The following is a 27,083-nucleotide window of genomic DNA, read 5'->3' as shown; positions in this document are numbered from 1 at the left end:
CCAAGCAAAATATGAGGTGCTGCTTCTCCAATTGACGGTGTGCCTCACCCTGGCCATGGAGGCGGCCCAGGACAGAAAGGTCGGATTCAGAATGGGAGGGGGAGTTGAAGTGCTGAGCCAGGCGGAGATCAGGTTGGTTATTGCGAACCGAGCAGAGGTGTTGGGCGAAGCGATCGCCAAGCCTACGTTTGGTCTCACCGATGTAGAGCAGCGGATGCAATAGATGAGGTTGGAGGAGGTGCAGGTGAACCTCTGCCGCATCTGGAAAGACTGCTTGGGTCCTTGAATGGAGTCAAGGGGGGAGGTAAAGCGACAAGTGTAGCATTTCCTGCAGATGCAAGGGAAAGAGCCAGGAGAGGGGGTGGTTTGTGTGGGAAGGGACGAGTTGACCAGGGAGTTACGAGGGAGTGGTCTCTTCGGAAAGTCGACAGGGGAGGAGATGGGAAGATGTGGCCAGTGGTGGGATCCCGCTGGTAGACAAAGCTGGAAAAAAAATCAGTGGGCGAGGCAGCATCTATGGAGCGAAGGAATAGGCGACGTTTAGGGTCGAGACCCTTCTTCAGACTGATGTCGGGGGGTGGAGGGGGCGGGAAAAGGAAAGGAAGAGGCAGAGACAGTAGGCTGTTGGAGAGCTAGGAATGGGAGGGGAAGAAGGGAGAAAGCAAGGAATACCTGAAATTGGAGAAGCCAATGTTCATATCGCTGGGGTATAAACTACCCAAGCGAAATATGAGGTTCTGTTCCTCCAATTTGTGGTGGGCCTCACTCTGGCCATGGAGAAGGCCCAGGACAGAAAGGTCGGATTCGGAATGGGAAGGGGAGTTGAAGTGCTCAGCCACCGGGAGATCAGGTTGGTTATTGCGAACTGAGTGGAGGTGTAGGTCTCACCGAGGTTGATCATACGCTGAATAATCCAACCAGATTTTTGTTTGGAAGTGGAAAGAAATAATAGGAATTACATTCATTGCAACGTTTAAAAAGAGATGAGATACTGTAGTGTAATTTTGCTGCATGTCATTGTGGTATATATCATGTCTTGATTGGTGAATATGTTTAGTCTGCGACTTTATTTGAAGCAGAAATAATATGTGAATGCTTCATTGACCATAATTCCGACTGGTAACTACGCACTTCGTCCGAGCACATTATCGCACGTGTCATGCAAGCCGTCTTAAATGACCGCCTAAACTGTCATTTGGCAACCTAAAAAGCTGCCTAGGTTGCCCAGCTGGCAACAGGGAAAAAAAGTTAAGTGAGAGCCCTGAAAACCAAAAGGTGGACACAAAATGCTGGAGTAACTCAGCGGGACAGGCAGCATCTCTGGAGAGAAGCAATGGGTGTCGTTTCTGGTTGAGACTCTTCTTCAGACTCAACCAAAATCTTGATGCAGAACAGAATAGGCTCAAGGGGCTGAATAGCCCACTCAAGCTCCTATTTATTAAATTTGTTTATTACACAGCAAAGACCCACTAATAGCAAATCATGACATGCCAATTTTGACTAAAGAGCAAATATAGCAAGACTGGGAAACACTCACACTTTTTAAAACATTGCCAGGGTGCAGGAAGAAGTGGATATCACTTCCAGAAAATATTTGATGTAATATTGGGGGAGAGGGAACGAGGGAGTATATTCTATACTCTTCTTTTGCTACCGGTTGTACCCATATTTGTCTGGGCAGCACACAAAATGTTTTTCCACTATATTACAGCACATATAACAATAAACCAATATCCTCGCCCCGAAATTCAGTAGAGAAATTTGCAATGTCAAGACTATTGAAGAGTCATGGAAAGTTAAGATCTCCCATATTGCAGCTGGTTATTTTAATTGTCACCCATGAACCCAAGTCTTAGCATATGCAGGGGTGGATTCCCTCAGAGAAATTTTAGCTTGCGTTTTCTCATTAAAATTATCATTCCAGATACAGACTGCAGATGCTGGATTCTGCAGCAAAACTAAAATATGCTGCCAGAGAAACTTAGCAAGTTCAGCAGCATCTATGGAGGCAAAGGGACTGTCAATGATTTGACAATCCCTTTGCTTTCATAGATGCTGTGGGACTTGGCAACAGAAATGGGCCCGGATCAAAACAGTCAGTTTTCAAACTGAAGTCCTGTGACTAGGGCCAGTAGAGCCCATTGCCATTCATAATTTATATCAATTATTTGGATGAAAATGATTAGTAAGTTTGTAAATGATACTCAAATGGGTGGTATTGCAGAAAGCAAAGATGGTTATCAAAATTACAGCAGCATCTCAATCGATTGGGCAAGTGAGCTAGGGAATGGTTATAGGGGTATAATGCAGACAATGTGAAGTGTTGCATTTTGAGACGTCAAACCAGGACAGGACCTTCACAGTGAATGCCAGGGTCTTGGAGAATGTTGTACAGCAGAGGGATCTAGGAGTGCCGGTAAATAGTTCCTTGAAAGTGCACCGTAGGTAGATAGGGTGGTCGGCAGCTTTTCGTCAGTCAGGGTACTGAGGTTAGAAATTGAGATGTTATGTTATAGTTGTACCAGATGTTGATGAAATGACATTTGGAGTATTGTGTTCAGCTTTGGTCACTCACAGGAAGATGGGGATGATCTTATAGAGGTGTACATAATCATGGGGAGAATAGATTGGGTCAAAGACACTGTGCATTTATCCCGAGTAGGGGAATCAAGAACCAGGGGACATGGGATGGGAAAGGTTTAATAAGAACCCGAGGGGTAACTTTTTTCACACAGAATATGGTGGGTATATGGAACAACCTGCCAGAGGGGTTTATTGAAGCAGGTACTATAACAACATTTAAAAGACATTTGGACATATACAGGTTTATAGTATATACACCAGTCAGGTGGAACATTTTGGCCAGCATGGTCAAATTGGGCCAAAGTGCCAGTTTCCATACTGTATGACTTTACACCTGTCCATTTCCTCTCCAGATACTGCCTCAGCTATTGAATTCTTCCAGTGCATTGTTTTCCTGCATCAGAACATTCTAGATATCCTCCTCCACAACCTGGACGATCACAGCACCCCCTGGTGTAAGATTAGTATAGCAATACCTATCTATCTAGAATGCAATCTTTCCCTTATCCTAGAAGAAATACTGACATTTCAGTTGTATTTCTTAGTTCCAGTGCAGTTACCAAAACCACATAAGTATTCAATATGCCCCTCCTATACATACTCTTCCCAATATGTTCAAAGCATTTATGACAAGTCAAAGCAGGAAAAAGTTTATTGCTTGAACATGACACATGAATTGGGCAAGTTTTCAGTAATAAATGTCACGTGGGAATCCGGGACTTTCGTTAAGTGTAAGTAAGACAGTCGCCAAAGATCAAATTATGAAAATGACAGCGCACGTGTCTTCCAAAAATGCATGTTGCGCATTACCTGTACAAATTTATGGGAAACTAAGCAGCACCATGTTCAATTGGCAATTTGTCAACTACAAAGACCAAACTCAGCCTTTCGACATTCATTAAATAATGCCCGTTCTGTAATCTATGAAAAAAATGATAGCTCAAAATACTGAAATACGAGTGCCTTAAAAATGGCTTATTTAACAATCAGGGGCGGGGCTGATTGGAAAGGGCGTAACTATTACTGCGCGGCAGGGCTCACAACGTGAATGAATGGAAAACATGTTAAAAGGACGGGAATATCAGAAACAGTTTATTAATTTAAAAAAATGAAAACTCCCCAACCACGAATTTTCATTTTTGAGCGCTGAATAGGATTGAGAACCAGGATCGCGCGTGGATGGAGAACATCATGCTCCTTTCCTGTCACTTCGAGACGACCGCAGAATTAGTGACAAGGGAGAGGTCTCAGGTCAGGTACCCGGTCTTGAGCGGGCATACAAAGCCGTCAAATCGACATTATTTAATGTAAAGTAACCCTTGATCTCTCTCGCTCTCCCAGAGGGGAAACGAGCCGCTCCACACCTGCCTCACTCCCCCCCCCTCGCTGCATGCGGCGGTGAACAGACGGTCGGTGGGTGGCGGCGGCGGCGGCGCAGCATCCCTTCACCCCGACTCAGCTGGAGCAGGCCCAGCCTCAGCACGGCGAGAACCGGCATCACTGCCACCTCCCCCCCCCCCAAACAACCCCAACTCTCTCTACACGCCAGCCTCACTTCACCCGCAGGTTATTAATGAAGGTGCGTGTGTCATGTGGGGGGGGCAATGGCGTCGCCGCATCAATACTCACGGTGTACACCTGTCGCTGTACTCATTGGCGATAGTCTCGATGCCGCCGCTCCTCGCCACCGCGATGTAGCAGTTCTGGAAGCCCACATCAAAACCGACCACCGACATCACAGCACTCACAGTTTATCAGCAGTATCAGCAGCACAAGACACACCGAGGGAGGGAGATAAAGCAGAAGTGGACGGGTTAAAGCGCGCCAGCCAGCCGTTAGTGGACGAGCGCCGGGCCAGGCCGGTACTAACAGCACACGACGTCCGCTCTGTGCAGTCACCGACCGGTAGAATGCTCCAGAAAAACGCCGCAGTCGTGACGCACGCCGCTCGCGCTCAAGCCGGCTGGCCCGCCCACCGGCGGCTGGTTGGAAGACAGCAGTGCCCACGTGACGCTGGGCTGGGCTGGTCGCTGAGTCATAAAGAGCAGCGGAGGCCGCGGGCCAATGCGCAATTATTAACAGTCGGCTGCACGGCAAGAGCGGTAAAGATGCCCGCCAACCCCGCCGAGCCGAGCCGAGCCGAGCCGAGCCGAGATTGTTCGAGAATTTCTCACGCCTCTTTGTAGGTGAGACTTTTGAAAATCACCCCCCCCACACACACACACAGCGCTGCAGATGCTAGAAAACCCGAAATTGAAATGGAAAGTTCTGGAAATACTCAGCGGATGCGGAGGAAGGGAAACAACATTTAAGATTTCCAGTTTGACGATCATCCTTGCTCATCAATTGGTCTCCAAATCTGAGGAAGGACATTATTGCCATAGAGGGAGTGCAGAGACGGTTCACCTGACTGATTCCTGGGATGTCAGGACTGTCTTATGAAGAAAGACTGGATAGACTTGGTTTATACTCTCTAGAATTTAGGAGATTGAGAGGGGATCTTATAGAAACTTACAAAATTCTTAAGGGGTTGGACAGGCTAGATGCAGGAAGATTGTTCCCGATGTTGGGGAAGTCCAGGACAAGGGGTCACAGCTTAAGGATAAGGGGGAAATCCTTTAAAACCGAGATGAGAAGAACTTTTTTCACACAGAGAGTGGTGAATCTCTGGAACTCTCTGCCACAGAGGGTAGTTGAGGCCAGTTCATTGGCTATATTTAAGAGGGGAGTTAGATGTGGCCCTTGTGGCTAAGGGGATCAGGGGGTATGGAGAGAAGGCAGGTACGGGATACTGAGTTGGATGATCAGCCATGATCATATTGAATGGCGGTGCAGGCTCGAAGGGCCGAATAGCCTACTCCTGCACCTAATTTCTATGTTTCTATCAATGTGAATGTCACAACAGAGCGAGATTGTGACATTACATAGAAACGTGGAAAAAAGGTGCAGGAGGAGGCCATTCGGCCCTTCGAGCCAGCACTGCCATTCATTGTGATCATGGCTGATCGTCCCCTATCAATAACCCGCGCCTGCCTTCTCCCCATATCCCTTGACTCCACTAGCCCCTAGAGCTCTATCTACCTCTCTCTTAAATCCATCCAGTGACTTGGCCTCCACTGCCCTCTGTGGCAGGGAATTCCACAAATTCACAACTCTCTCTGAGTGAAAACGTTTTTTTCTCGCCTCAGTCTTAAATGACCTCCCCTTTATTCTAAGACTGTGTGGCCCCAGAACAGCAACGAATACTGAAATAAATGAGGAAGATAGTATTTCAGAGAGGATGGAAAAGCACTCATTGCATGGGGTAATTTTAAGGTCAGGTGAGGAAATTTCCATCGAAGGATTAGTGTGCACATTATGGTTTGTGCACAACTACTTTCTACGTTACATCATCTCACTTTCTCATCCACTCCCTACACATTGGGGCCAATCCTCAAACCTGTGGGTATTTTATATTCAAATAATGAGTACAGCAGAAATGAGTTATTCAAACCAATCTTAACTATCTTCCCTCTCTATCCATTCTCCTCTTTTTCACAAAATTACACTCTGTGGTATTGAGTTATTCCTTCTGCTTTGCCGATTTACAAGTAATTGAAGTGCTATGGAACAGAAACTGGCTATTTGAGTTAATGTAAACTGTATAGTAATCCTTCCAGTTCAATTATTCTCTATCCTTGGAGCTCTGGAATTTTCTCTCCATCAAGTACCTGTCAAATTTCATATTGATCATTTGCACATTGAAGAATCAATTTCAAAAGAACATCAATACCGAAAGCATTGCATACCACTAGGTAGGAAGAATAAGGATGTTGTATATAATACAAGGTATGAAGATAGGTATGAAGAGCATGTGCACTAATACACACCTGTAGGGAAAGTTGGCCTGTTCCATTGCTGAAAATACTTTTTGATAGATAATGATGTGGCATAGAACGTGGTTACAACTGAACGATCCAATTAATTACACTTTCCTTTCTATGCTGATATCTATTTCCTTTTCCTACAGATGGGTCTCTTTTTCTTCTTCTGAATGTAATACTGGATTTCTACCATTTTTGTCAGGAAGTTCACTTTAGACAGTCAGGATGTTAGCAATTTACAGTGAGTGAATGTTTCTCCTTGATGCTGCTGGTTATTTTGTCAGTTACCTTTAGCCTTTTTGCCATTGGAAATAGTTTATCTTTATTCACTGTATAAAGTTGCCACAATGCAAACCCTGCACGTGAGGTCTTCCTTTATAAATCCTACATCTAGTAAATTTCTTAAGAACCCTCGTGGAAGTTTTCTTCCTCAACTGTGATGTTCAGAGTTCAGGATATCATACCCAATAACTTGCGCATTTTCTCCTTAATCACAAAATTGGTGTCTATTCTCTCCGACAGTTATAAATATTCACTCAGCCATGTTCTCTGCCTCCGTACATAGATAATCTTTAGGATATTAAAGAGAGCCAAATTATGATAGAGGGTTAGATCATCAAGCAAAACAACCCCTCCCATTGACCCTATCTATACTTCACACTACTTTGGCAAGGCCACCTGCATAATCAAGGACCAATCTCACGCTGGTCACTCCATCTTCTCTCCTCCCATCAGGCAAGAGGTACAGAAGTTTGAAAACGCATACCTCCAGATTCAGGTAATTTCTTCCCAGTTGTTATCAGGCAACTGAACCATCCTACCACCACCAGCTAAGGAGCAATGCTGACCTTCCATCTACCTCATTGGAGACCTTCGAACTATCTTTAATTGGAATTCATTTTGCACTAAATGTTATATCCTTAATCCTGTATCTGTACTCTGTGGGCAGCTTGATTGCAATCATGTAGTCTTTTCGCCCACTGGATAATGTGCAATAAAAACATTTTGCTCTACCTAGGTACATATGACAATAATAAACTAAACTAAATAATGTTTCCTCTGGAGCCAATTATTCAACCAAGGAATATCTCTTTGGATGTGGGAGAAAACCAGAGGACCCACCATGGGGAGAACATGCAAACAATGTACAAACATTACAGGAAATCCTAGGTTACTGCAGCAGCGAAGCACCAGCTCTACCAGTTGACAAAGTAGGTTTGATGTATGAAATTAGATGAGATTGGGCTTATGCACTCTTAAAGTCTGGAAGAATCATTGCAATGTACAAAATTGTTGAGAACTGACGAGGCAAATGCAAAAAGTAATTAAACTAATTTAAAACAACATTTTCCCTGGCTGGAAGTTCCTTCATTCAGGAGATCGTTAATCTTTTTTGGAATTCTCTACCAAGAGAGGCTGGAGGAGCTCAGTCAATAATTTTCTGCATATTAAGGGAGTCAAAAGATGTGGGGTTAGCATAAGAAAATGATACTGGTGTAAAAGGCTAGTAGATCATATAGAATGATAGAATCAAAATAATGGCCATCTGCTTCTATGTCAAATAGGATAACAACTCTAACCAGTTAAATTGTACTATAGAGCTGTAATGCCCCTGTCCCACTTAGGAAACCTCTGGAGACTTTGCGCCCCACCCAAGGTTTCCTTGCGGTTCCCGGAGGTTTTTGTCAGTCTCCCTACCTGCTTCCACTACCTGCAACCTCTGGGAACCGCAGGGAAACCTTGGGTGGGGCATAAAGTCTCCAAAGGTTTCCGTTCAGGTTTCCTAAGTGGGACAGGGGCAATGGGTTAAAATTCTGAAAGGTTTTCATGTAATAATTAAGGAAAAAATCTTATTTGCCCCAGAGATGATGGTCAAAAATCATAAATGTAAGGCAATTGGAAAAATATGGGGAAAATATTATTATCTGGAATTCATTACTTTTAAGTATAGTATAAACAGATTCACTAATAATATTGAAAAGAGAATTAGATGAACACCTGAAAATGAAACACTGAAGTCATAGGAAAAGGTCAGGGGACCAGGACTGATTGGATTGCTCTTTTAAATAGCTAGCAGATGTAGAATGGCCCAAATGGTCTTTTCTTGTACCAAATCAATGAAGGATAAGAAAATGACAGACACAACCATTTTTAGAATAGTTTAATGAATGAATATTTACTCGTTAAATGATTGAGGTTAGGTCAAATCTGTGATCAAGATCAAGTGCATTGGTGACCAGGACCAGGAAGAGGGTGGTGGGGGTTACACAAAAAAAAGCTGGAGAAACTCAGCGGGTGCAGCAGCATCTATGGAGCGAAGGAAATAGGCAACGTTTCGGGCCGAAACCCTTCTTCAGACTGATCGGGGGCGGGGGTGGGTGGGGACAAGAAAGGGAAAAGGAGGAGTAGCCAGAAGGCTGGGGCTGGGGGATGGGAGGAGACAGCAGGGGGCTGAGGAAGGGGAGGAGGCAGCAAGGACTAACAAAATTGGGAGAATTCGATGGGGAGTCTGCACCCCGGGGGCATGAACATCGAATTCTCCCAATTTTGTTAGTCCTTGCTGCCTCCTCCCCTTCCTCAGCCCCCCTGCTGTCTCCTCCCATCCCCCAGCCTTCTGGCTACTCCTCCTTTTCCCTTTCTTGTCCCCACCCACCCCCGCCCCCGATCAGTCTGAAGAAGGGTTTCGGCCCGAAACGTTGCCGATTTCCTTCGCTCCATAGATGCTGCTGCACCCGCTGAGTTTCTCCAGCTTTTTTGTGTAACCTTCGATTCTCCAGCATCTGCAGTTCCCTCTTAAACAAGAGGGTGGTGGGGATTCAGTTGATGGATTATCAAGGGTGGTATTCAACAATCTGTATTCGAGCTGAAGATAGGATGGTGTGATGGTCATATTGATCAAGAGGAATGGTGAATAGGATCAGAGAAAGGGGAAATTTAAAAACAGGGCAGCAGTGAGGCCTTGGCAGAGGTTTGGTTTGGGAAAGAGGAAAAAATTGATAACGTGACGAGTAGACCTTGGGTTTGTAGAATTGGCACAATAGAGCTCAGTTCATTGCTGCAATGTGAAAGCATAGTGGTGTCAGAAGCAAAGACCAATACAAGGGAAACTGCACTAAAGAGGGGGGTGGAAAGATGGAGGGAAATGGGCAGAAACAGTAAAAAATAATGAAATTAGAGAGATTAAACGAGGAAAACATTTACAATTCCCAAAATAACAAAAATATGTGGATTGACAGATGAGCTATATTCTGCATTTTTATGGTATCATCACACATAATGTTCCCCCACAACACTGATTACACTGCGAGCGGCGGGTTTGGCATACTAAAATGGCAGACATTCCGCTCCGTACTACATCTCAGTGGATGGGATTTTGCAAGAGTGCTCTATCTTGCTCTGCTCTATGATCTTTGATCAGGTGACCAATAAAAGCCACTCAGACAAAAAGGGCTAATTTATCTCACAGGGATTCAAGTGCTCCATAAGGATCCAGACAGCTTTGATTATGATGTTGAGAGAAGCAAAGATTATACTCAATGAGTATAGGAAAGAACAGCAGAAGCAGGTTTAAATCAAAGGTAGACAAAATGCTGGAGTAACTCAGCGGGAAAAGGAATGGGTGATGTTTCAGGTTGAGACCCTTCTTCAGACTGAGGTCAGATGGAAAGTAGTCAGAGACAGTAAGACTGGTGGGAGAACAGGGAAGGTGGAGGGGATGGAGAGGGAAAGCAAGGGGTATTTGAAGTTAGAGAAGTCAATGTTCATACCGCAGTGGTGTAAACTACCCAAACTAAATATGAAGGTAGACAAATTTGCGCTGGGCCTCACCGACAATGGGGGAGGCCCAGGACTGAAAGGTCAGATTGGGAATGGGAGGGGGAGTTGAAATGCTGAGCAACCGGGAGATCAGGTAGATTAAGGCATACTCAGCGGAGGTGTTGTGAAACCTGCGCTTGGTCTTGCCAATGTACAGAAGTTGACACCTGGATACAGTAGATGAGGTTGGAGGAGGTGTAAGTGAACCTCTGATTCATCTGGAAAGACTTAAGTCCTTGTATGGAGTCAAGGGGGGTGGTAAAGGGACAGGAGTTGCAACTCCTGCGGTTGCAGGGGAAAATACCTGGGGAGGGGATGGTTTGAGTGGGAAGGTACGAGTTGAGCAGAGTTGCAGAGGGAACGGTCTCTGTGGAAATCAGAAAGGGGTGGAGATGGGAGATGTGGCCAGTAGTGGGATACCGTTTGAGGCGAAAATGTTGGAGGATTATATGCTGTATGCGACAGCTGATGGGTTGGTAGGTGAGAACAAGGGAGACCCAGTCCTTGTTGCGAATAGGTGATGAGAAGTAAGAGTGGAGCTGCGGGATATCATGGAAACCCTAGTGAGAGCTACTCAATGAGCTTGGGCAGCTTAGTGGCTGTTAAAAAATTATGGCAATTATTTACAATTCCCAAACACATGATTACATTTCGTGGATTACAGATTCAGATTAGTTTATTTTCATTTACATTGGGGTGCAACTAAATTTCTTGTGCAGATGAATCTCAGAGTAAACACAATACATTTAGTAATTAAAAGCAGTAACTGCATTTTATGAGTGATTGAATTGAATAAATTTTATTTGTACACACAAGGAATTTGCCTTGTTGCTTTGCTCGCAAGTAACAACACGATGTACAGTAGACAATTAAAAATAAAATATTATAATTTAAACATGTGAAGAATTAAATAAAATACCAGAGCAAAAGGAGGCTACAAATTTTTGGCTGTTGAGAAGAGCTACTGCTTGTGGAAAAAAGTTGTTTTTGTCTGGGTGTGGCGGTTTTGACAGTCCTGAGTCACCTTCCAGAAGGAAGTGCATCAAAGAGTTTGTGGCCAGGGTGAGAGGGATCAGAGATGATCTTACCCGCTCGCTTCCTGGCCCTTGCAGTGTACAGTTCGTTTATGGGGGGAAGGTTGCAGCCAACAACCTTCTCGGCTGATCGAACGATGCGCTGCAGCCTCTGGATGTCATGCTTGGTGGCAAAGCCAAACCAGACCATGATGGAGAAGGTGAGGACAGACTCTATGATGGGAGTATAAAACTGGACCATCATTGCCTGTGGCAAATTGTGTTTCCTCAACTACCGCAGGAAGTACATCCTCTGTTGGGCCTTTTTGGCTATATCGTCGATGATGGCCTCCCATTTAAGGTCCCTGGAGATGATGGTTCCAAGGAACTTAAATGACTCCACAGATATGACTGTGATGTTGTTGATGGTGAGTGGGGAAGGCTAAGGGGGAACTCTCCTAAAGTCTACAATCAATTCCACCGTCTTAAAAGCATTGAACTCCAGGTTGTTGAGATGGCACCAGGACGCCAGCTGTGTCACTTCCTGTCTGTAAGCAGATTCCTCCCCATCTTGGATCAGTCCAAACAGGGTTGTGTCGTCCGCAAACTTAAGACGCTTGACAGGGGAGTCTGTGGAGGTGCAGTCGTTGGTGTAGAGAGAGTAAGGTAGAGGGGAGAGTACGCAGTCTCGCGGTGCTCCTATGCTGAGGGTCAGTGGGTCTGAGATATGCTTTCCCAGCCTCACACGCTGCTTCCTGTCTGTCAGGAAGTTGCTGATCTACTGACAGAGGGGTTCAGACACAGTCAACTGGGAGGGTTTGGAGTGTTGTAGCTCTGGCACAATGGTGTTGAATGCAGAGCTAAAATCCACAAACATAAACCTTGTATAGGTTCCCTGGCGGTCTAGGTGCTGGAGGATGAAGTGCAGGCCTAGGTTGACTGTGTCATCCACTGATCTATTGGCCTGGTATGCAAACTGCAAGGGGTCCAGCAGGGAATTTGTGATATTTTTCAGGTGGGCCAGCACGTCTTTCAAGGGTCTTCATGATTACAGGTCAGAGCGACAGGCCTGTGGTCATTAAGACCAGTAATCCTTGGCTTTTAGGGTACGGGAACAATAGTGGAGACTTTGAAGCAGGCAGGGACAGTGCAGGTTTCAGGGACCGATTGAAAATGCCCGTGGAGACTGGTGCCAGTTGTTCGGCACAGAACTTGAGGGTAGAGGGGGAAACATTGTCCGGTCCTGGAGATATCCAGCTTTTCTGTCTCCTGAATAGCTTTTCCACCTCCTCAATTGCCATTGTTAGTGATGGAGAAGTGGCCAGACTGATGTTGGGCAGCAAGGTGGGGGTGGGTAGTGGACAAGGGCCCAGTCTTTGCAGACTGGTCAGTCTGTGAGTGTAAAGTGGTGATTGGGGAGGAGTGGGTGGGGATAGGTCGTCTTTGTAGACTGGAAGTAGTGGGTGGGGGAATGGGTAATGGTCTATCGAAACTGCAATAGAACTCACTCAGGTCGTTGGTCAGCTGACGATTGTCCCAAGGAGCGGGGGGGGGGGGGGGGGGGGGGGGGGGTGGTGGTTCCTCTTGTAGCTGGTGATGTCTTGCAAGCCCTTCTACACTGAAGGATCACTGAAAGTCAGATTAAGAAGTAAAAATGCTAACAAAGTGATATGTATTTAAATACTGTGTGATAAAATGTTAAAAATAAATAAATAAACAGAGTGCAAGATGTAATGTAGCTATATTTACAGAAAGTGCAAATTTAAAAAAGTACAAGGCATCCAATGCAGTCGATTGGAAGATTGTGAATTCATCCCTGATATATGAAAGGTCAGGGGGAGGAAGCTGTCCTTGAATCTGGTGCTACATGCTTTCAAGCTTTTTGTACCTTCTGCCCAACTGGAGAGGGGAAAGAGAATGACCAGGGTGTGTGGTCCTTTATTATGTTGGCTGCTTTCCTGAGTCATGAAGTATAGATGGAGTTCCTGGGTGGGTGGTGGAGGGCAGGAGATTGGATGGTGATGAAGGCTGATGTGATGGACTGGCAGAGTTCACAATTCTTTACAATGTATTGTGGTCTTGCACAGAGCAGTTGCCAAGCTGTGATGCATGTATAGAAATTGCTACGAATGATTGGAAACATGTTACGTTTAATAGGTGTGCCTGCACCCTTTGGGGCTTAAGGCCCATAACCATATACCCATATAACAATTGCAGCACGGAAACAGGCCAACTCGGCCCTAGTCCGTGCCGGACACTTATTCTCCCCTAGTCCCATCTACCTGCACTCAGACCATAACCATCCATTCCTTTCCCGTCCATATACTTATCCAATTTATTTTTAAATGATAAAATCGAACCTGCCTCCACCACTTCCACTGGAAGCTCATTCCACACCGCTACCACTCTCTGAGTAAAGAAGTTCCCCCTCATGTTACCCCTAAACTTCTGTCCCTTCATTCTCAAGTCATGTCCTCTTGTTTGAATCTTCCCTACTCTCAATGGGAAAAGCTTATCCACGTCAACTCTGTCTATCCCTCTCATCATTTTAAAGACCTCTATCAAGTCCCCCCTTAACCTTCTGCGCTCCAAAGAATAAAGACCTAACTTGTTCAACCTTTCTCTGTAACTTAGTTGCTGAAACCCAGGCAACATTCTAGTAAATCTCCTCTGTACTCTCTCTATTTTGTTGACATCCTTCCTATAATTAAGCGACCAAAATTGTACACCATACTCCAGAATTGGCCTCACCAATGCCTTGTACAATTTTAACATTACATCCCAACTTCTATACTCAATGCACTGATTTATAAAGCCCAGCACACCAAAAGCTTTCTTTACCACCCTATCTACATGAGATTCCACCTTCAGGGAACTGTGCAGTTATTCCTAGATCCCTCTGTTCAACTGCATTCCTCAACTCACTACCATTTACCATGTACGTCCTATTTTGATTTGTCCTGCCAAGATGTAGCACCTCACACTTATCAGCATTAAACTCCATCTGCCATCTTTCAGCCCACTCTTCCAAATGACCTAAATCTCTCTGTAGACTTTGAAAATCTACTTCATTATCCACAACACCACCTATCTTAGTATCATCTGCATACTTACTAATCCAATTTACCACACCATCATCCAGATCATTGATGTACATGACAAACAACAGTGGACCCAACACAGATCCCTGTGGCACCCCACTAGTCACTGGCCTCCAACCTGACAAACAGCCATCCACCATTACTCTCTGGCATCTCCCATTCAGCCACTGTCGAATCCATCTTGCTACTCCACCCTTAATACCCAACATTTGAACCTTCTTAACCAACCTTCCATGAGGAACCTTGTCAAAGGCCTTACTGAAGTCCATATAGACACCATCCACTGCTTTACCCTCATTAATTTCCCGAGTAACCTCTTCAAAAAATTCAAGATTAGTCAAACATGACCTTCCAGGCACAAATCCATGTTGACTGTTCCTAATCAGACCCTGTTTATCCAGATGCTTATATATATTATCTCTAAGTATCCTTTCCATTAATTTGCCCACCACTGACATCAAACTAACAGGTCTATAATTGCTAGGTTTACTCTTAGAACCCTTTTTAAACAAAGGAAATACATGCGCAGTACGCCAATCCCCCAGCACTATTCCCGTTTCTAATGACAATTGAAATATTTCTGTCATAGCCCCTGCTATTTCTACATTAACTTCCCTCAATGTCCTAGGAAATATCCTGTCAGGACCTGGAGACTTATCCACTTTTATATTTTTCAAAAGTGTCAGTACTTCCTCTTCTTTGAATCTCATAGTTTCCATAGCTACTCTACTTGTTTCCCTTACCTCACATAATTCAATATCCTTCTCCTTGGTGACTACTGAAGAAAATAAATTGTTCACTATCTCCCCCATCTCTTTTGGCTCTGCAGATAGCTGTCCACTCTGACTCTCTAATGGACCAATTTTATCCCTCGTTATCCTTTTGCTATTAATATAGCTGTAGAAACCCTTTGGGATTACTTTCACCTTACTTGCCAAAGCAACCTCATATCTTCTAATTTCTTTCTTAAGATTCTTTTTACATTCTTTATACTCCTCAAGCACCTCATTTACTCCATGCTGCCTATAATTATTGTAGATCTCTCTCTTTTTCCGAACCAAGAGTCCAATTTCCCTTGAAAACCATGGCTCTTTCCAATTTTTACTATTTCCTTTCAATCGAACATGGACATAAAGATTCTGTACTCTTAAAATGTCATCCATTTCTCCTCCACATCCTTCCCGTCAAACAAAATGTCCCAATTCACTCCTTTTAAATCCTTTCGCATCTCCTCAAAGTTTGCTATTCTCCAATCAAAAATCTCAATCCTAGGTTCAGTTCTGACCCTCTCCATAATTATATTGAAACTAATGGTATTGTGATCACTGGACCCGAAGTGTTCCCCAACACATACCTCCGCCACCTGACCTGTCTCATTTCCTAACAGGAGGTCTAGCACTGCCCCTTCTCTAGTAGGTACCTCAATGTATTGCTGCAAAAAACTATCCTGCACACATTTTACAAACTCCAAACCATCCAGCCCATTTACAGAATGTGTTTCCCAGTCAATGTGTGGAAAATTGAAATCTCCTACAATCACTACCTTGTGCTTACTACTAATATCGTACAAAAGTTCTCTATATGTTTATAAAGTAGGCAATGAAAGTAGATAGTAAAACAAAGGTATACAGGGGTAAATATACATAGATCATTAAAAGCACTGAAGGTCAGATTAAGAAGTAAAAATGCTAACAAAGTGCTTAAATTTGTTTCCAAAGATATTAGAAACATAGAAATTAGGTGCAGGAGTAGGCCAATCGGCCCTTCGAGCCTGCACCGCCATTCAATATGATCATGGCTGATCATCCAACTCAGTATCCCGTACCTGCCTTCTCTCCATACCCCCTGATCCCCTTAGCCACAAGGGCCACATCCAAACTCCCTCTTAAATATAGCCAATGAACTGGCCTCAACTACCCTCTGTGGCAGAGAGTTCCAGAGATTCACCACTCTCTGTGTGAAAAAAGTTCTTCTCATCTCGGTTTTAAAGGATTTCCCCCTTATCCTTAAGCTGTGACCCCTTGTCCTGGACTTCCCTAACATCGGGAACAATCTTCCTGCATCTAGCCTGTCCAACACCTTAAGAATTTTGTAAGTTTCTATAAGATCCCCTCTCAATCTCCTAAATTCTAGAGAGTATAAACCAAGTCTATCCAGTCTTTCTTCATAAGACAGTCCTGACATCCCAGGAATCAGTCTGTCTGGCGGTCAGTCTGGTGAACCGTCTCTGCACTCCCTCTATGGCAATAATGTCCTTCCTCAGATTTGGAGACCAAAACTGTACGCAATATTGCATTCAAAAATTAGGTTTATGCTAAACTTACATGTCTTTCTGGTTTCTTGCAGTTGAAAAATGACATTCTAGTTTCCACAAAGCACATATATGTATCAGAGATGCTACAAGATAGATACTGAAAAAATATTAAACGGACACAAGAAACTGCAAATGGTGGAATCTTGAGCAAAACAAAGTACTGAGGAACTCAGGGGTTCAGGCAGCATCTGTGAAGGGAATGAACAGAAGATATTTCAGGTGGGGACCCTTCCTCAGACACATTAAACAGGTTTAGAGTGTTTTCTTTAGGAAACAGATTTCAAGGTGATTTAACATAAGTTCTTATTGCAGTGAATAAGTTGGTTTTAATCAATGTAGAATGAATGGCTTGGAAATGTGTATTTATTCAGAAGTGGGCTATTGAGTGGGCAATTTGGTATGAGCATCTCCACCCAAGATGGGGTGTTCCATACCAGGACATTCGAGATGGCCTCATTCTTTAGGGAACAAGTTTTCCCCATTTCTATCATAGATGAGGCCCTCATAGGTGTCTCATCAGTACCTCCTGCTCTTTCTCCCCCTTCCACCCGTCGCAATAGGGACACAGTCCTCCTAGTGCTCACCTTATATGCCATTAGCCGTCGCATTCAACACAGAATCTTCCAACATTTTCGCCACTTCCAACAGGATCCCATCACTAGTCACATCCTCCTATCTCCACTCCTTTTGGCAGAAACCGTTCCCTCCACAAATTCTTGGATAACTCATCCTTTCCCACCCAAACCCAGGCCAGGTACCTTCGCCTGCAACCACAGGAGATGCAACACCTTATACCTCCTCTCTCGACTTCCTCCATGAATGAGAGCAAATTTCCACCTCATTCATTGATTTGTCAGGGCTCCTGGATGTCGTAGTCAAATACTGTCTCAATCGGTCCATATTTGGACAAGGGTTGTTTTGAGGTCTGGAGCTGAGTGGTCCAGGAAAAATCGAACATGAATATTGGTTAGCAGGTTAGTGGAGAGTAAATGTGACTCGATAGCACTATTGGAAAAAGCATTCCATTGTGTAGCTGAAGAGGGAGAGCAGACTAATTGGCTAGCAATTAAATGATTTTTGTTGATATGACATACCAGAATACTCCATAAACCTTTCAGTATGAATATGTTTTATTATTGTATTAAATTATCAATTATCTACAAGATTTATTCTGGACAAACACAAAATCCAATTCTTTCAATAATTTAAAGAAAGTATTTAACACCCCATGTTCATTATTCCAATAGAACAAAGCATTTTTTGTTTGCACTGTATAGCTTGAATAACAACTACCTAAGATAATATAAATAACTTTGCTAACTTGGTATATTCAGTTTTTAGGGCATTTTTCCAGTAAAATCTTTTCCTTTGTTTTCTTGCAATTATGCTGGAAACTGCCTAAATGCTCTATTGATATGCCTCACTGATAAAACTTAAAAAATGCACAATCCAAATTATTTTAATGTAGTGGAGTTCAAGAGGATAAGAGGCAGCCACAGCATGATTTCTACTAAAATTCTACTGCAATGTGGCAAAAGCTTTATTAAGAATAGGTCTGTTAAGGACTATGTATGAGTAGAAAATCCTTGACAGTTACAAGAGTCAGAAGGCAATTTACAAAGACATACATTATACGTGTCATCCCACTTTACAGGCCTGTGATGATACGTGCCATTCTCTATTTAGAAAAGCGTTATGGCAAGGACTGTTTTCTCCAATAACTTGCAACAACAATGTCTATCCAATGTCTACAATGTTTATCCAGAAAATTGATATCAGAAGTTAAAGTCAAGCATAACTAATTTTAAATAAAAGGAAATTAAAATTTTAAAATTCATTTTTCTGGATGTTGCCCAAGGAAGAATCCATTCATTTGAATGTACAATATTTAACAGGTACTGAATTGCAAACAAATGTATTTTCTTAACTAAATTTGTTTTCCAAAATAATGATCAACTTCTTAATTTCATCGTAGGACACAAGAACTAAGGCACCACCGGTTCCACGCAGGATATTTGAAAAGGCTCCTCTGAAGAAAGCAGTAAACCCCTCGTTTTTATAGATCTTATGAAAGCAATCCAGCGTTCCAGTGTACTGTCTTTCTGCTTCACCACTCTGTGGATGAAAAGTTAAAATTCTCAGTGTGTCATTGAGTATCACAATGCTAACCTATCTAAATATTGTGTTAACTTTACCATGTGTATTACACGTTTCACTGAAATTCTTACTGTGTTGATAAATACTTAAATGCAAATTCTGATACATAATTGCTACTTTAGAATGGACATACAACAACCCATGCAGAATCTAACCTCCAGATTCTGACCCAAATGTGCTCCCACCCCTCCCCTCTCAAAATACCATTTCTACCTCAGTTACTAGAAATTTTACATTCAAAATAAAAGTTTTCATAAATTCTAGAAATTCCTTGTCAAATAACATGTACTTCCACCGTTTAAAAAAATGTCTTCCATGGAATTTTATTTGAGTTGAATTTGGATTATGCATTCTGTATTCGTACATTTCCATTCTGAACCATAACACTGTTCATTGAGCTCTGATAAGATATTAGCTTTGAAACCCTAAGTTCCAGGAAAAACACTTTATTTCAACAATGGTAGCTAGCCAACAATTAATTTGTTGGTGGTGTGGTGGGGCTAGAGTAAAATTATTTAGTGCATTTGTTAGAATTGCTTAACCCGTGTCAGCTGAAAATTATAGGCTTTGGATGGCGCCAGCCAGTCTAGGCTTAGACTGATATGCAGGATGGTGAAGGATCCAGGTGTTCTCCCTGATTCTCCTAAATTGATAAAAGTGTTTAGCAATTTTGCAAACAAACCTTAAATACATCATTTTGATTGGATCACTGAAAGGGCATTGTAAATAGTATAAATAATATTGCGAGACGGTTACTCTGTTAATTGTTGATTGGTTGAAATGTTGGGCCTTGGAGGAACTATTTGAATCCCAGGGCACATGTTGCACTATTCATCTATGTTGGCTTCCTTCTCGAAGCATCTTTCGAATACAATGTATTTAAGATTATGTTATTGGGTTGGGGAACTGTTAATTATGTACTGTTACAATCAATACGTTTGATTGGATTATAAAGAGACCCATGTGGTTCGGCCCCTCAAGGTACGGGGACCTACAAACGTCAGCCCCCACGAGGTCCTTTGTCGATCTTCTGGCAGAGCGCTTGGGACTGCGTGACCTTTTGGAGTGTCTGCTTGCACGAGGCTAAAGGGCTTGGCCAAGCAGATACAAGGATCGAACCCGCGGTGGTTAGGTATCATATAGGGGAATTTGTGTTGTGTTATCCAAAATAAAGTTTAGTTGCTCAAGTGCTTGAATCAGTATTTTATTGACTGAACTAGACTGGGGGGGGAAGCTTAGAAGAGTATATTTACAGATAGCTAACTCAATTTGGAAAAGGTACAAGTCTAGTAACAAATAAAATAAAAATGTTTTTTTGTTTTTTTTAATAATATTTTTATTAGTAGACATATTATAAAGTATAGTTACATATTATAGTAAAAAAACTTTTCATATACATCAGTCATACATTATTAAAATTTTCAATTGTCGATTACTTCTGCTATATAAAAGTGTTTTTTTTATATAGAAAAAGAGAGAAAGAGAGAATAAAGAGTTACAAATATCAAAAAAACAAAAAAGGTGGAATGGATTACTTATAATACGTCATTGGAGATAGGTTCGTAGATTATAAAGTATGACTTTTCATCCAATCCTGAGTTCAAGTTTCAGTTGGGTTTTCGTGCTGGGCCAATCTATCCCGTCAGATAATTAATGAATGGAGCCCATATTTTATCAAAAAGTTCTTGTTTGTCCATTAAGACAAGTCTAATTCTTTCTAGATATAGGGTCTCTGACATTTCCACAATCCACATTTTAATTGGGTTGTAGGGCCTTTCCAAAATTTTAATATTAATTTTTTCCCTGTTATTATATTGTAGTCGAGGAAATTTCTTTGGCTTGTTGTGACTGTTAAACTTTGCTCTGATATTCCAAGTATTATTAATTTTGAGTTTGGATCCAGTTTTGTATTAATAACTTCTGAAATTATTTCAAAAATATCAGTCCAGAAATGTTTTGCAAACGTATGTGTTAAATTAGCATCTAGATGTAGAGATTTATCACAAATAGGAGAGATTTGTGGGAAGATTCTATTTAGTTTTATTTTAGAGTAGTGTAATCTATGTAAGACTTTAAATTGTATTAAAGCATGTCTGGCATTTAACGAACATTGATGTATATGTTGTAAACTTTCGTCCCACAAATCTTTTGTTATAGGATGACCTAATTCATTTTCCCATGTGTGTCTACATGGTTCCGTCGGTGGTACCTCGTTGTTTAGGAGCATGTTATAAATATAAGCTATTAATTTTTCAGTTTGGATGCTTGTTCAAACATTCATCAAGGATTTCTGGTACCCTAGTCCTATAGACTTGTGTGTTAGATTTAACATAATCTCTACTTTTTAGATATCTGAAGAAATTATTTGAGTGCAGTCCATGATTCTGTTGTAACTCTTGAAATGAAAGAAAAGTGCCTTTCCCATAAAGATATCCAATCTTTTTAATTCCATAATTTTTCCATTGTGTGAAACCCTTATCCAAAAAGGATGGCTTGAATAAAGGATTATTTACAATGGGAAGGCATAGTGGTATATTATTCAATTTTAAAACTTTTTTTAAATTGTTTCCAAATTCGTATTCCACGATGTATTATGGGGTTTTCCTTATAGGTTTTTTTGTATAGTTTTGTGGTAGCAAATATGATCGGACCAATGAAAATGTTTTTTCATATTGACAAAAAGAAAAGATTTTGTCTTTGGGAAACATCACTGTGAAAGAGAAAATAGACACACAGAGAGACAGGCAGAGGAGGAACCAAGGGAAGTTTTAGTCAACAGGAGGAAGAGAGACCGTGCAATATTTACTTGCAGGATGAACCTCTGAGGGACAAGTAGTGTTTTTCATTGGTGTTATAACTTGTTCATGTTATATGTAAATTACTTAATGAATTTATTCTACATAAAGTTGTGAACCAAACACAGGTCACTCAAGTTAAGATTGAATTTGTAATTTTTAAAAGAAACCCTGAACTGGCAGAAATGGTAGATCTTACAGGGGGATATGATGCAGGGAGAGCATGTCGTATGCCATCTCCATCTCTATATAACTAAAAAGTCTTCATCTTGTTTGTTTCTGTGTGTGCCAATGGTTAATTCCTTTCTTCTTCTAAACGCTAGGACACAGCCTTCCCATTTTCACACATCCTACTCGCATTTTTCCCATGGTGGCGATAAACATCTTCCCTTCGCATTCCCACCTATATTTCCGAAGTTATTAATTGTTGAAATAAAAAAAGGCAAAAACTGCTTCTCAGGGAGCCTTTTTCCAACAGCTTCAAATGTCACAATGCCACTCGCAGACGTCAAATCACAATGGATAGCCAATGCCCCCCCCCCAACGGTAGAGTGAAACAGAATATTCCACCACCTTCCAGTGACGTCATGGGGCGGGCTTCATTTCAAAAACAGCAACTCCCCAACAGTCACTTTTACACTGCTCGACTCAACATCAATTTCTACAACGCTTGATTCTGACGGCTTCATTTTCGCCATCTTTAAAGATAACATTCACTTTAAAACACCTCGTGGTTTTTACAATAAGATTAACCTAGCTTTTATTCACTTTCTCGACCCGCTCGCTGGCCTCGGCCCTGCATTGCTGCCTCCCCCCCATCCAGTGCACCAATCTCAATGGGCTCTCAAGCTCTCTATTGAAATTAAAATATTGCTATTTCCTTATACTATAATGAATACATGCTAAATATTACCAGGGCTCGAAATTAACGGTTGCCCGGGTGCCACTGACCACTCAAAGCGCCGCCGGGCAACTAAACACCGAGTCATTTTGCCCGGCTTGGCAACCAGATACTGGTTTGTACCGAAGATAGACACAAAAAACTGGAGTAACTCCGCGGGTCAGGCAGCATCTATGGAGAAAAGGAACGTGACGCTTTGTGTTGGCGGTGACGGCTGTATTGCGTGAGAAAGATACTAGGTGCGTGGTGACGAAGGGTCGCAGCGAATGACTGGTCCCGCACAGCGACCGCGACAGCGGCTCCATCGCCTCCTCCCCCCGCCTGCCACTACTCGCCGCTTTAAAAAAAAACTCTCCCACACGCCGAAGCTGGGAGGCGGGAGAGGTCTCGGCGTGCGGGAGGGTTTGTTTTGAAAGCGGTTATCCCGTTAGCGGGTTTGCAAGCAGCGGGCGCTATCAGGGAGTAGTTGGTGATGGAGCTGCTGCCACCGCTGCGCGGGACCCGTCAATCGCTCCGACATTTCTGAAGCAGCTGCACCAAAGATACTATAGTTATAGGATCTTTGAGCTGCACCGCTCGGCACCGTTGGCTGGCGGAGGAGGGAGGCGGTGGGGAGGAATTCCCAATGGCAAAGGCAGTGGGCGATGTTGTCCGAGGAGCGCTGGCCTTCCTTCCTCCCCACCTCGCCCCCTTTCTCTCTCTCTCTCTCTCGTACGCCCCCTCCACCCCTTTATCCTGGGATCCCTCCTCTACATCCCGCACTGATACCCATTCCCGCCTCTATTCAGTCCTCACTGACATCCCGTGCTCCTCACCCCAAATCAATTCATCCTGCGCTGATCACCCTATCTACCTTGCATTAATTCTCCTGCCGCCATACCCCCCCCCCACCCCCCCATCCATCCTACACTGGTTCCCCAATTGACCCTGTACTTACCCCTTTCCCATCCATCCTGCACCTCCTCCATCCATCCTGTACTGATCCCCCATCCATCCTGTACTAATCCACGCATTCATCCCGGACTGACCCACCCTCCTTCTACCCTGCACCTTCCCCCTTTCATCCTGTAGTGATTCCCCCTTTCATTCATTCATCCTTTCATCCTGCACAGACACTCCGTTCCACACTGTACTGACCCCCCCCCCCCCCCCCATTCATCCTGCGTTGATTCCCCCCCCCCCCCCCCCCCCCCCCCCCCATCCACCCTGTACTGATCCTCCCATTCAAGAAGAATGGGGGGGGGGGGGGGGGGGGGACAATGGGGGGTCTGAAGAAGGGTCTCGACCCTAAACGTTGCCTATTTCCTTTGCCCCATAGATGCTGCCTTACCTGCTGAGTTTCTCCAGCACTTTTGTGTATCCCCCCCCCCCCCCCCCCATTCAACACCACTGACATCCCCAGTGCTCTCCCCCTCACAATTTTACCTACTCCAACCAACACGTACTAATTCACCTGCCTCAATCCATCCATTCTGCACCGACTGCCTTCTAACTGCCTTTAACTAACCACCCCCCCCCCCCCCCCCGCCATCTATCCATCCACCCCGCACTGATTCACACACACCCCCTTCCCTGACCCTATTGTCCTGGAAATTCTTCAGAGCGAATATTTACTATGTTTGATAACGGAATGCAATCAAATGTGTTTTAATTCCCAATGTTATTATTTGTTTTAATCCATGAAGATGGATTAATTAAATTGTGAACATATGAAACATTAAAACCGCAGTGTTCGATTGTCACTGCTACCGTTGACATGTTATTACAGAATTCATTTTAACGGCTTTTAATATGGAGTATCAGCACTGTAGTTATTTAATGAGCAACATTCACAACTATACGTACGCATATATGTTACCATAGTCCAGGATTTATTGACACAGGTTGATCATTAGCTGAATAATCCAACCACATTTTTGTTTGAAAGTTGAAAGAACTAATAGAAATTGCATTAATTGCAATGTGTAAAAAGAGTTGAGATACTGTCTTATAATTTTGCTGTATGTCATTGTGGGATATATCATGTCTTGATTGGTGAATGTGTAGTTTGTGACTGTATTTGAAGCAGAAATAATATGTGAATGCTTCATTGAGTATAATTCCGACTGGTAACTACGCGCTTCATCCGAGCACATTATCGCACGCGTCATGCAAGCCATCTTAAATGACCACCTAAACTGTCATTTGGCAACCTAAAAAACTGCCAAGGTTGCCCAGCTGGCAACAGGGAAAAAAAGTTAAGCGAGAGCCCTGATTACCATTTAATATTAATCAATCAACACAAATGAGGGGGGTGGGGGGTGGGGAGAGGAAGAGAGAAGGGAGTCAACCAGTCTTCTGAACACGCAACCGCTCTGGAGAATCAAAGAATACGTTTCAAAATTTGCTACTCACCTGCATCATCAAACGTCTTCTCACTGTATCAAAAGGATAAGACAATATCCCAGAAAATGTGGTAACTGCTTGAGCAATCATAAATGACACAACTACAGGAGTATTCTTTTGGTCTGGTAACACACCCTGTGGGAAGGAGAAAAATAATTTTAACAAGAAAACATGAAAGTAGATTGCTATGAAAACTGAGAAATTGAATGGATGTTTTAACAGTCAGGCATTTCCACTGAAAATATACCCTCTACATTTACAACGGTAACGTTTAAGCAATTGATCCTCAAATGACGGGCTTGTTCAAGAAGTATTGGATTGCTGATTTATTCATATTATGCAAACACCAAATCAAATTTTGCTACTGACCTTAACTACATTCACCGCTTTAGGTAATTACATGGTGTTTATATGATTCTTCCAACTAAATAAGCTCAGCTCCAGAAAACAGTAAGTGAATAAAGAATCCACATTTACCTACTCCAAATGTTCATGACTCTACCTCTTCCTTTCTCCACATTTGAATAATGAGATTATTAAACCACCCTCAATGTGATATCCTGCTGCTCTGAACTTGGGGTGAAAAAATATGGCTGTAAGACTTGGATAAGAAATACCAGGGTTTAGATTGTACACCAGTGAAGGAATGGTGACAGGGTAATGCATGACTTGGAGAGGAATATGCAAGTGTTGGTGTCCTCGTGTCATAGAGATGTACACCATGGAATAACTTGGCAGATATGCAACCAGCATAACCACGGTTTACACCAATTTTATGCGGTGGGACTGTGGCCACATATAGAGGAAAGAAAGGATGTGGAAGAGGCTTAAAATATTTTATTTTTTCTGATGACTGATTATAGAAAATACAAAAATTAAATTCCTCATTTAAATCTATCATATCATATCATATACTTAGTAAAACTCTGTGTGGGTGTGTCATTTTGCCTTTGAAACGTATCTCCTCGAAAACCAGACGCCAAAAAGGGGACATTTTTACATATTTCAGTAGCGATTTATTCCACTCCTCTGTAAATTTGGTCAATTATTTCCCGATATTTTCACTAAAATTGTTCAACAAACTGACTGTTTTTTACAAATATCGCCGCTGGCCAGCTGCTGACGTCACAATTCCTTTTGCTGCTCGCGACCAGCTGTGCAGACTTCCAATGCGGTTAGTTACGCTCCCCACTCCCCGCTCCCTTCCTCCACTCCCCCCTCCTCCTCCTCGGGCCCTGAAGCCTGAATCCTGCAGCCGCCTACGGGAGCGTTCGGATGACCCCTTCCCCCCCCACCCCTGGAGTCTCGATTGAGGCCGCTGAAGTTGTTTGGTTGATGCGCGCCCCGCTGCCCGCTCGCTTCCTCCTCTCCCCCTCCTCCTACTCTCCCCCCCCCCCTTCTCCTCTCCCCACTGTCTATTCTCTTCTCCCCCCCACCTCTTTCCCCCGAACTCTCTTCTCCTCTCTCTGCTCCCTTCCTCATCTCCCCCCTCCTCCTCCTCCTCTTTCCCCCGACCGCTCCCCCCCCCCCCCCCCCCCCCACTCGGGCCCTGAAGCCGAGAGCCTCCCCTGCTCCCACCCTCCTGTTGCTACCCGCACGCGCTGCCAGTCGCGTTGCTCGCAGGGCTTTTGAAAAATAACCACTGTCTTGTTGCAGCGAGGGAGCGAGTGATTATTGCGTTCAAGAACCACCTTCACATCTGACGACGACGCCCCCCCCCACCCCTCAAATTCTCCGCCCCGCTCCCTCTCTGCCTCCCTCCTTCTCCCCCCACACCACCTCCTCTCCTTCTTCTTCCCTCCCTCCCCTACCCCTCCATCCCCTCTCTCTCTCCCCCAGTCCCTCCCCCCTCCCCCGTAAATTTAGTTAATTATTTCCAGAGTTTCTTACTAAAATTTATCACCAAACTGACATTTCTAAAAAATATAACCGCTGCCCAGCTGCTGACCTCACAATGCCTTTGCTCGTGCCCCCCTCTCCCCCCCTGCTCTGGATTAAAGCAGCTGCTGTCAATGCGTATGCGCACTGTTTTCCATGAGTTATGTCACCACCTTCCCCCCCCCCCCCCCCCCCCCCCGTTCTTCAAAAGGCGCAGAAAGAACGAGCAAGTTCTGCAGATCTCGAGGTCACCAGCGCTCATGCGCTGAAGAACTTT

General features: G+C 43.5%; 2 protein-coding genes and 1 long non-coding RNA gene across 5 annotated transcripts in view; 1 reads left to right on the top strand and 2 right to left on the bottom strand.

Annotated features, from left to right (window-relative positions):
* LOC129704470 (heat shock 70 kDa protein 4L-like) overlaps positions 1 to 4,488 on the bottom strand; it is a 62,306-nt gene extending 57,818 nt beyond the window's left edge. Inside the window, exon 1 of the mRNA XM_055647572.1 lies at positions 4,213 to 4,488. Coding sequence (XP_055503547.1) covers positions 4,213 to 4,319 — 107 coding nt within the window. The 5' untranslated portion in view covers positions 4,320 to 4,488. The remainder of the gene's footprint in view (positions 1 to 4,212) is intronic.
* Positions 4,489 to 4,672: 184 nt separating this feature from the next.
* Positions 4,673 to 18,802, top strand: LOC129704459 (uncharacterized). 3 transcript variants are annotated; one of them, XR_008724730.1, is made up of 4 exons: positions 4,673 to 4,769; positions 7,465 to 7,657; positions 16,723 to 16,909; positions 18,666 to 18,802. It is a non-coding gene; the product is annotated as an uncharacterized LOC129704459 (long non-coding RNA). The 3 variants fall into 3 exon arrangements; XR_008724732.1 differs by lacking the exon at positions 7,465 to 7,657 and having other exon boundaries at positions 4,673 to 4,765; XR_008724731.1 differs by lacking the exon at positions 7,465 to 7,657.
* Positions 17,809 to 27,083, bottom strand: part of LOC129704457 (ADP/ATP translocase 4-like) — a 29,814-nt gene continuing 20,539 nt past the window's right edge. Inside the window, exons 5-6 of the mRNA XM_055647542.1 lie at positions 24,938 to 25,063; positions 17,809 to 18,805 (exon numbers count right to left, since the gene is read on the bottom strand). Coding sequence (XP_055503517.1) covers positions 18,614 to 18,805; positions 24,938 to 25,063 — 318 coding nt within the window. The 3' untranslated portion in view covers positions 17,809 to 18,613. The remainder of the gene's footprint in view (positions 18,806 to 24,937; positions 25,064 to 27,083) is intronic.

The sequence above is a fragment of the Leucoraja erinacea genome, chromosome 1, assembly GCF_028641065.1.
Source record: "Leucoraja erinacea ecotype New England chromosome 1, Leri_hhj_1, whole genome shotgun sequence".
Classification (NCBI taxonomy): Eukaryota; Metazoa; Chordata; class Chondrichthyes; order Rajiformes; family Rajidae; genus Leucoraja; species Leucoraja erinaceus.
Note: the sequence above shows the minus strand (reverse complement) of the source record. Positions and strands in the feature narration are given on the sequence as shown.